This window comes from Glycine soja, chromosome 12, assembly GCF_004193775.1.
Source record: "Glycine soja cultivar W05 chromosome 12, ASM419377v2, whole genome shotgun sequence".
NCBI lineage: Eukaryota > Viridiplantae > Streptophyta > Magnoliopsida > Fabales > Fabaceae > Glycine > Glycine soja.
In genome coordinates this window covers 37,573,269-37,584,354 of record NC_041013.1, presented here as the reverse complement: position 1 = coordinate 37,584,354, position 11,086 = coordinate 37,573,269, and the positions used below count along the sequence as shown (strand labels likewise).

Genomic DNA, 11,086 nt, shown 5'->3' with positions numbered 1-11,086 from the left:
TGTAATGGAGGGAAGAGTAATTTAAATTTCTGAAAAGATCAACCATGGTTTGGTAATCATTCAATGAAAAGGGAGTAAAAAATAGGGCATGAATTAATATGTTGAATCTGTTGCTCCTGCTGATGCTGCCGTGTTGGTACATGCCCCATTTTAAAATAGTTAATGGCCATGAATTATAGTGGTCCTACGTAGTCTTAATTAAGGAGTTCGTGTGTCTTTTATTAGGCCTTTTCGGTCATTCTCATTGCCATATCCCCACTCCCTAATACCTAATTACCAACCAAGTACCATTCTATCTCTACAGTTTAATAGACTTGATATGTTGTGCCCTAACGACCTAGGTTTAAATACAGTTTTCCGAAATGAAAAGAAAGCACGTGCATTAATATTCAAACCAATGTATAGGGGCATCGATTTTACTCCATACTTTGTACCATAACATTTTCTTTTTAGACACCAACATTCTGCCAATTACTTTTCAATGTACATGACATTCTGCTCCTAATACGGGAATAATGATCAAGAAGCAAGGGATGGAAACCATTTACTTTTCTTATTTCTCTTTGTGTTGTGTTGGTAAACGTTAAATTGGTTATTTGGTGTCTAACTTTTTTTTTCCTGGTGGTAATTCTTTTCTATTCAAACCAATGAATAGTGTTTTGGTCGTAATGTATAATTTACTTGATCCATTCCATGCGCGCGGTTCATAACATTAATTTTGTATTGATGATGTCGTTTTCTTGTTTGGTTGAGAACAATAAATAAAATTAAAGTGACCAACAAAGAGGACTGCTACTACTACTCCATTCCATTCATTATTGATTCTTCTCTTTTCGAATGCGGAAGACATAATAAAATAACTAAAAAAATAAGCCAAATGTATTTTTAGAATATTTGTTAAAAAATTTAAAAAGAAATATTTTTATTAGATACACAAAATTGATTGTCGATAACTTTTTTATGTTTTTTTTTTATAATTTCCATAAGAAATATTTTTTTAATTCCTTAACTAATACTTCAAAGACACTAGTTAACAGAATTAAAAAGAATAATTAAGTGGGATGTGGTAGCTACTATTTTCATATGCACAAGTGGCATAAAGAATGAAATCATGGTTTAGGACTTTAGCTAATTAGCTAAATGAAATTAAATGAGTGCAACGCATTGAGGTTATGCAAAGGCTAAGGCTAAACTAAACCATGAATCAAGCAAAACCCCTGATCCGACATTCTAACTCTCCTGAGAACGAAAGGAAAGTGTTAAGTATTAAGTGTTAAGTGTTAAGTGTTAAGTGTGTGTGTCTCATTCTCACACGAGACAAACGACACGTGCCAAGTGGTGGGGCAGATGGGCCAAAGGGCACTGTCAGTGAGACTGGCACACGTATTGATTATATCTAACCCTAAGGCTCAGTTTGGTGTAGGAATAAGAATAGGGTAGTGCCGTTTTTGGGCAAAGAAAAAGGTCTTGGATTGATCATCAGATCATATCAACCATCATCATGCTTCCAACAACACCTTTCTTCACTCGCAGCTTATCAAATCCGCCAACCACCGACCGAGTTTATACAAAATCTCACATCATTCAAACAGAAACAGACAACAACTAATTAAACACTTCAACCCTCAAATTTCCAAGCTCCATCACCAGAAGTTATATTAATTCTTTTTAAATATTATGTTAAATTATATTAAAGCTATATTAAATTACTTGTGGTCCATTCAGTAGAATGAAAAAAATAAATTAAGAAAAGTTTAGAATTAAAGTAGAGGATAAAAATATGAGCTTCACGTTATTTTCCTGTTTATTTGTCTTTTTTTCACTTTTTTTTTTATAAAGGAACATACCCTTACGCTTTATTTGATAGAAGAAAAAGTGATATGAAAGAAAATAGAAAAGAAAAAAACATGACTTATGATTTTTTTTTCTAATTAAGTGGAGAGAAAATGGAAGAAAATGTTGACTTCTAGGGAAAAAAATTAATTTTTTCCTTTTTTCTCTTTCCAATTCAAATATCAAACTTTTCATTCCTTTCTTATTTTCTTTCCATCCAATCAAAGGGACCATTAATATCTTTCTGATATTGTTGCTAATTTCAAATAGGTTCCTAAATCATTTTTTAAATTGGGTCTCTAAAACTAAAATGGTAGGTCATTGGTGCTACTTTTGTGCGGCTTCATTTAGAAACTCTAAGTCAATTATAAAGAAATAAATGATCAGTCACCTAATTAAAAAATAATTTAGAAACCTATTTTAAAAATCACAAATAATTTAGGAAAATATTAAGCAATTTAACCTAAATAATTTCAAAAAGAAATTTCATCGAAGACATTATCAAGTGCTAAATATGAACACTTCTTTTAGTAGAGATTAATTTACTTCGTTGTAAGGATTATTCTTTTTTGTCAAACATGGTGCTCATAGATAAAAGAAAGACACACTATCTTTATCAATTAATAAGAAATTATCATTGGAATAATTTTTAGAGAATTATTATGAAAGATAACAAATTTTTCATTATGATGTTTGTAATTAAATAATAATGTAAAACTATTTTACACACATAATACATAATTTTTTCTAATTTTTAAGATAACTATTATAAAATTCAATAAATTTAGGTTGACAATTTAATAATTAATGTAAAAAAATCTTTACATGACTAGTGCATTCTACTATTTTCTTTTTCATTTTCCACTCGTCTCTTAATTTCTCTCTTTGTCTTTTATCTGTTTATTTTCTTCAATCAAATCTTTTTAATTTTTATTCTATTTTTTTTACCTATTTTAACTTTTTTTATGTTTCTATGTACCATATTTGTCTCCTCTCTCTCTGTCAAACAGAACATAAAAAAAATTAGGAATTTCTTAACAAGTATTGTTGTGATATTGATTAAAAAATTAAAAGAAAAAATATTTATTATAAAAATTATAAGAGAATGTAAAAAAAAATTATAAATAATATAATTTTACACTTTCCAATAAAAAAATTCTTTTAATTTCATAAGCAATACTCTAAAAGATAGTGATTATCATCTGTCAAGAAATTAATATGATCTATAATTATCTCTGTAAAAAATTATGATTATTATATTTTGAAATAATAAAGGGTAAACGCGAACCCCCGTTTTGATTAACCTTTGCTTGACTTAGGGTGGAATGAGTTGTATTATCTTCTTGTGAATCTCTCTCTCTCTCTCTCTCTCTCTCTCTCTCTCTCTCTCTCCTGTGACAGAGAGAACACAACGACAGAGATTCCTGAGAGAGACTGCATCCACATCATCATTCATCACCATGCTCGTGGGACCCACCTGGCTACGTTACGTCCCTTCATCAATGTCGCTGCCAACGAGGAACAGCTATAACCCTTCTCTGATGCTGACACGTATCCACCTCAACCCATGCCAGGTCAACCCCCCCTCCTGCTCCTTGGGGTTCTTGTCGCAAAATTAAACTTAACTTGTACTATCAATAATTTTCTTTCGTTTTCAATATCAATATACATGCGTGTGACTTTCACTTTTTATTTTATTATGTAATCATTATTTGTATAAGTAATTCCCACTTTTTAACGTAACTTTATCTCTTTTTTCCATATTAATATCAATGCCACCACAACTCATCGTGCAACAACATCCACCCAAGATTCTCCCTAAATTATTTAAATTCCTTAGAAATAATATATCAAATTATATAAAAAACATGATTTTGTACTATTACTGTATTGTATGTGTATGTTCTTTTATACTTCAAGACTAATCAAATCCACTTAGTAATAGTGTAATACTACCTTAATTTGTTGAATTAATCCTTTATCCATCTTGATTACGTGCAAATTAAAGAGAAAAGAAATAGTTGGGTGGAATGGGGAACTGATCCATCGATCGTAAATAATAATGTGGAGTTGACAATGGACATAAACGTGGAGATGGCTGGCTATAGATAAATTGATGCACTCAAAGCCTTATCATCAATTATCGTTGTCAGACTGAGAACACATCAGAGGGAGAGGACAGCGACTCCCTTTTTTGGCTCTGCCTTTGCTTTACTTTCTTTTATTTTCTTCATCTTGCCATATTGTTTTGGACCCTCTCACAAACAAATACAATGGCAAAACTTATGCTCTTTTGTCAATTTCTCGGGACCCTATCCCATTGGGTATTGGGTCCCATTTCTCTCTTGCACTTAACTACAATACTGGATTCTCTTTTACCTTTTCAGATGCATCTGATTTTTTAATGGAGCACCTCACTTAGCCATAACACAGGACAAGGGTTTATTGGATTAGGAGGAGACAGGTTTATCAAGAAATTAATTAAACTAGTGAAGTCCAGATGGCCTGATCATTTTTTCTAAAAGCTAAAAAGGTGAAAGACTATAAGAAAAGCAGGCAACTACTACTAATAATAGCGTGAATTAATTTGTATAAAATTATTCTAATTTAGTCAATAATTTTAAGTTTATGTTTTAGATATATAATTGTACTAAATGCATTTGAGTTATCATACCAAAAAATATAAGCTAGCAATTCCCACATGATAGAGAAAAAAAGGGCACTGTTAAATCACTGAATTACTAGTAATAAGTTTCTTTGAAATGAATGTAGTGAGCTACTAGTGTGGGACGGCAAAAATGGGACAATTGTTCAATTTATGGCCTTTGAGCCCAAGATAAGAATGAGATTGATTTGAGGGGCCAGGGGTGGCTAACTATGCAATTCAATTCTTAAAATTATTATCCCAACATTTCTGTACACATTGATTGTTTTTTCCATGCGTCTACCATTTCATCTTCTTGTCTTGATTGTCTCGACGTTGTGTGTCGGTATCAATGTTGATTCTTGACCAACCAATCCTATTCTTTTACGAACCACATCTTTTTGGCCGATTTATCAACCTTTTTTATTTACCTTTTGCTCATAATTATCCCCATATGTTGTTGTTATTGTTCTTTCTCCTTATATAAATACAAAAGCTAGCGTATATTAAACTTGTTTAAATGGACATTTAAACATTATTAATAATAACTATTGACCCTGATTGAATAGAATAGATTAATAAGGTTACATCCAGGCTGGTACTAACGAGTAACGACGTTGTCGGTTCACCTAAACAACTTATTTTTATTTTTATTTGAACAACTTGTTTGTAGTAAGGCCAAGTTATTATAGTGTGATTGATTCCTATGCTTTTGCCGCAGCAGTGTGGAAAGTTATTCCTTTTAACTCTTACAGGATGATGCTATACCCTATTTGACTATGACTATATACATACATTATGCCCTGACAATATGCTTGCTGAAATCGGCTATGTATCGTACGTGCTGGTGGTTTCCTTTGTGGTTGTACCTATTGCTTTTGTCCCCTTGTGCCTACTTATAACCTTTTTTCTATTTCCCGAGATTTTTTTGCCTTCAGTTCAAGCCCCATTGATTTGATATGTGATCACAATCAAGAATTAATGTTATATTGATACGCATGTACGTATGAGGGACATGATTTTGTAGTTGTGATGGGAAATGAAGTATTTTGTGTGTGTATACATGGAGGAATTTAATTTGTAGGGTTATTGTTATTAGAGAGAAAGAGATAATTCTGTCTATGTGTAATTTCATAATATATAGATTCAAGTTTTTATTGCTTGATGGGTGTAGATTAATGTTCTAGATCCAACAATTGTAATATAAGTTATAAGTACTATATATCAGTATTTGTTTGTTAATTTTTGTATAAAGTCAATAGGGGCATAAAGAAATGGGGTGTCCTAGAGTCGGCAAGAAAAGAACAAGAGAAACTTTCCGTGTCCTTATTCTTTGTCATAACTCATAACCAAACGAGGTCTTCGAGAGCCATATCTTGGCATGAGCGAGGGTGGCGTTTTATTAGCACAACACAATCACTCCCCCAATAGACAAAAAGCTACCCTTCACCATGTGGACATCCCCATCTTGCTTGCAGTGATCAATGTCCTTTTCAGTTTTCACAAGCGACATCTACTCTATCCTTCACCATTTTGATTATATATCTATCTCACAAAATGAAAGACAACAAATTGAACCATTTCACCAATATTTTGGTTTGTTGGAAATTTCATATTTGTTTGATTAATTCCAGATATGGAACATAATTAAAGCTCTTGAGCATAGAAAATTGGAAATGTTCATACAAAAAAAGGGGTTTGTGTCGTTCATGCTTAGTAGTAATACTCTAATACTTCCCTCTTCATGACTGATACAACGGACAAGTGAAACAACTAGCCCATGCCAAAGAGCAAGAGGCCCACATTAATCGCTTTCTAGTAGTTTCTTCTTTCATTTATTTAATATGTTTTACCTTTTTATATTATTTGTGGGGGCAGTGCAAGTGTAGATTAGACTCATATAGATGAAACAAAAATAACCAGTAGACACTTTACTTATTTGACATCTAGTGAAAAAAGAAGAAGAAGAAGACTACATAAGAATAACATTATTTGTGATATAATAATATAATTAAAAAAAAAAAGATAAATTAGAGAGTGATTGATACTAGTATAGTCTCATAAAGTCGAGGACCTGACTTCCATGGCGTGCTTCCTCACGACCCTTATGAGGCGTGTCATGTACGCGTTAAGTGAGTCTTGGAATTACCTTTTTCCGTATTTGGTTACATGGCAAGGTCTTGATATTATCTAGTTAAAGCCAAGAGTCCAGAGAGAGTAAAGAAGAGAAGAGACAAGTTTGCATGTATTTTATTTCAGAAAGTAAAATGTCAAAATGCGTTATTTTGTCAGCTCATGACTTTATTGCAGGCACAGTCAGAAGAAGTAGGGATGTTGTTGAGTTGAGTTTAGTTTGTAGTTAACAGTGCCATAATAATATAATGAATAACTCCAGTTAATTTTCACTTCACCCCACCCCCATCACACCCTTTTCCCTTTATTTCGCGATATTTTTCTTTCTGACACCATACCGTGACACATAATACTATAATGGTGATCCTCTATCTCTGTTTTATCTTTATTGCATCATGTCATGTCATCATAATTTATTTATCATTATAATAATAACCCTACAATATTAAAAACAATTCCATTCATCTTCTTCAAATAAATTAATACTACGTTTGTTTCTATTTCAATTGTTTATAGACTCGGGAGAGTGTGTGTCTCCTTTGTGTGTAAGAGAAAAAGTTGTCCCTCTCTTTTTCTTCTTCTTTCTCTTGAGATCTGAGCGAAAGATAATCAGAAGCAAAAGAAATTCAGGTGAGGTCTTGTGTTGTTTGTAGACATGTGACTCAACTCAACCTTTTGATATAACAGAAAACATAAGGGCATCAATAAACAGGTTTCAATTGAATCATCATCAGTTTTGGTTTGTGCCGGTGCAATGAAGGAAACAGACAAGAGTTTGGATCCGCAGCTGTGGCACGCGTGCGCCGGCGGCATGGTTCAGATGCCGCCGGTGAACTCCAAAGTGTTTTATTTCCCGCAGGGACACGCGGAACATGCGCAGTCCAACGTCGATTTCGGAGCGGCGAGGATTCCGATTCCGCCGCTCATTCTGTGCTGCGTGGCAGCTGTGAAGTTCCTCGCCGACCCCGAAACCGACGAGGTCTTCGCCAGGCTGCGGATGGTTCCTCTAAGAAACTCCGAGCTCGACTACGAAGACAGCGACGGTAACGGCGCGGAGGGGTCGGAGAAGCCCGCGTCGTTCGCGAAGACGTTAACTCAGTCCGACGCGAACAACGGCGGCGGGTTTTCCGTTCCGAGGTACTGCGCGGAGACGATATTCCCGCGGCTGGATTACTCGGCTGAGCCGCCGGTGCAGACGGTGATCGCGAAGGACGTGCACGGCGAGGTGTGGAAGTTCCGGCACATTTACCGAGGGACGCCACGTCGGCACTTGCTGACCACCGGGTGGAGCAGTTTCGTGAACCAGAAGAAACTCGTGGCGGGTGATTCTATCGTGTTTCTTCGGGCCGAGAATGGGGATCTTTGCGTGGGGATTCGTAGGGCCAAGAGAGGGGGAGTTGGTGGGGCCGAGGGGCCGTGCGGGTGGAGTAGTTCTGGTGGTGGGCTTGGGCTTGGGCCTGGGCCTGGGCCTTACGGGGCCTTTTCGGGTTTTTTGAGGGAGGAGAGTAAGGTGGTGAGGAGTGGGAGGCCGAAGGTGAGTGGTGAGTCTGTGAGAGAAGCTGTTACTTTGGCTGCTAGTAATCAACCTTTTGAGGTAGTTTACTATCCTCGGGCTAATACTCCAGAGTTTTGTATTAGGACTTCTGCTGTGAGAGGGGCTATGAGGATTCAGTGGTCCTCTGGGATGAGGTTCAAGATGCCCTTTGAGACTGAGGACTCTTCCAGGATAAGCTGGTTCATGGGGACTATTGCTTCTGTTCAGCTTCTTGATCCTATCCGCTGGCCTAATTCACCCTGGAGGCTTCTTCAGGTACACACTATTTCTTCATCTTAGGAAGGATCCACTTGTGAGTTTTTCCTTCGTCCAACTAACCTTATATTTCTTGCTATTTCTTCATATTCCGTAATAACATTTCAGCCTTGTTAATATGAAGGTCTCTTGACAAAATTCTTCAACCAAGTTGATCTATAAGAAGGATTTTTAATCATGTATTCTTTTAAAACAATTTTGGGTCGGGGTGGTTGTAAGTACTAGACTAATTCACTTGCTGCTCTCGATTCCTGAATTTCATGCTTATCTTGCAATTTCTATGCAAATATTCCTATTAGAAAGTTTCAATTGTAAATTTTTTAGGATAAAACTTGGACTAATTTATATAAGTGCTTTTAATTTTCAACTCGGCAATCTATGTAATAAACACTTGTATTTAAGGTGAACATAGATTACTGTGGTAAAATTTTAATTTTGATTGGAGAACAACACCATAACTGCATTTAAGTTTTTTTTCGTTTTTTATTTTATTGGGGAGATGTTTCTGATTGTATTCAAGCCATAGTTGAGATAAGATTAATGTTGTGGACAAGCTTATGATGCAACCTTGTTGATCTTGGCGCAACAGGTTACTTGGGATGAGCCAGATTTGCTACATAATGTGAAGCGAGTAAGCCCATGGTTGGTTGAGTTGGTATCAAACGTGCCAATCATCCATCTGGCACCCTTCTCTCCACCAAGGAAGAAGCTTAGGTTTCCACAACACCCAGAGTTTCCCCTTGACTTTCAATTTCCGATACCATCATTTTCAGGCAACCCCTTTGGGTCTAGCACTAGCAGCCCCTTGTGTTGTCTATCTGATAATGCTCCTGCAGGCATACAGGGAGCCAGGCATGCTCAAATTGGAATATCTTTATCAGATCTCCACCTTAACAATAAGCTGCAGTTGGGGTTGCTTCCGACTAACGTCCACCAGCTTAATTTGCACACTGGGATTTGTAATGGCAACATCACCAACCATGGTAAGAGTAAAGAAAGTCTATCATGCTTGCTGACCATGGGAAATTCTAACAAGAGTTTGGAGAAATCTGATCATGTGAAGAGACACCAATTTTTGCTTTTCGGTCAACCGATACTCACCGAGCAACAAATCTCTAGATCTTCTAGTGATGTGTTGTCTCAAAATTTTACTGTGACGGATGATGAGAATAAGGAGAAGAAGGAGAAGGGATTTCTTAGTGACTCCCAGTCTTCAGTTTCACCAGGAAAGTCATCTTCTACCGCCGAGTTCTCTTGGCAAGTTGGTTCGGATACCAGTCATTGCAAGGTTTTCATAGAGTCAGAGGATGTGGGACGGACCCTTGACTTGTCCTGTCTTGGTTCATATGAAGAGTTGTACATGAGACTGGCTAACATGTTTGGAATAGAAAGGTCTGAGATGTTGAGTCATGTTCTCTACCGTGACGCAGCTGGTGCTCTTAAGCAAACTGGAGAGGAACCCTTCAGGTACCACTCCATTTCTTGTTCATGGTTTTTCTTTCTACATGGATATTTTCTTGGAAGGAGTCTTATGTTTTATTGGGGTTTTGTTTTCCTGCAGTGAGTTCATGAAGACAGCAAAAAGATTGACAATTCTGACGGATTCAAACAACAAAGATAGTAGAAGGTGGGAGAAAGAAAAATAATGAAATTATGTATAGGATGTGGTTGCCTTAGATGACCCGGAAGATACTTTTGTATGTGCAAGTGTAACTGTTCCTTCCTCTTTGTGACTTAAAGGTCTGTTTTGCAGGGTTTGGATCACAGGAATTCGAAATGCTGAACATGGATTGGATACTGCATCAAATAAGACAGGTCCTCTTGGTATATTTGCTTAATATGGTGTGGCATGTCATGGCATCTGAGATATTGTTTTTAGATATGAGATGTTGAAGGACACAGTTATTACTCTGTTGTTAGAGATGCTAATATGAACTGAAAATTCAAACAATATTGGCGTCCTTGTTTTCGATGCCCATGTGTAGAAAATAATGATTTTTCCTGTATAATGGACAATTGCTATTCTAATATTAATTATTAATTAACCCAGATTTGGTTCCCCATGAGCGAATTTGCTATTCTTTTAGTTGTTGTCGCGTCTACACGTCACTAGTTCTGGCAAATTTTGAGTATAGTGTGATGACTGTGAGCACACAGGAAAACTGTGGTAATCAGTTCAAGCCATGCTCTGCCATTTATTGGCGTCATGGATAGTGTATTTATGCGATGTGGATTAAGTTTTAGATTTTGTTAGACTTAATTCTGATAAATTTAATTTTACATAGTTCAATCTGATTGAAAATATATGTTTAAATTAATTTTAGTCAAATTTTACACTAAAACACATTATTCTGTGTGAGATTGATTTAACTAATAAACTAAATGAATCTAATAACATTTTTTTCTATTGTGAATCTTTGTCGGGTTTCATATATGATATATGCATCATTTGATCGGGGGTCATTGAATTAGTAAAATATTAATGATAATATTTAAAATATAATCGGTGTAAAAGATAACCATAGATATATAAAATTATGAAATCTTAATTTGAGGAAGGGATGTATTGTGTACATGGCTCGTCCTATTCCTCTAATCTAATTTCGTTCATAGTTAATTTTGATGAAGTTGAGTTTTAAAATTTACAGTTATGATTTTTTTATTTG

At 35.6% G+C, this 11,086-nt stretch overlaps 1 protein-coding gene across 1 annotated transcript; it reads left to right on the top strand.

Annotated features, from left to right (window-relative positions):
* The first annotated feature begins 7,042 nt into the window (after positions 1-7,042).
* Positions 7,043-10,483, top strand: LOC114380457 (auxin response factor 18-like). The gene is made up of 4 exons (XM_028339528.1): positions 7,043-8,420; positions 9,010-9,887; positions 9,982-10,047; positions 10,174-10,483. The coding sequence occupies exons 1-4, from the start codon at positions 7,365-7,367 to the stop codon at positions 10,256-10,258; spliced, it is 2,085 nt and encodes a 694-aa protein (XP_028195329.1). The 5' UTR covers positions 7,043-7,364; the 3' UTR covers positions 10,259-10,483.
* Positions 10,484-11,086: the final 603 nt, after the last annotated feature.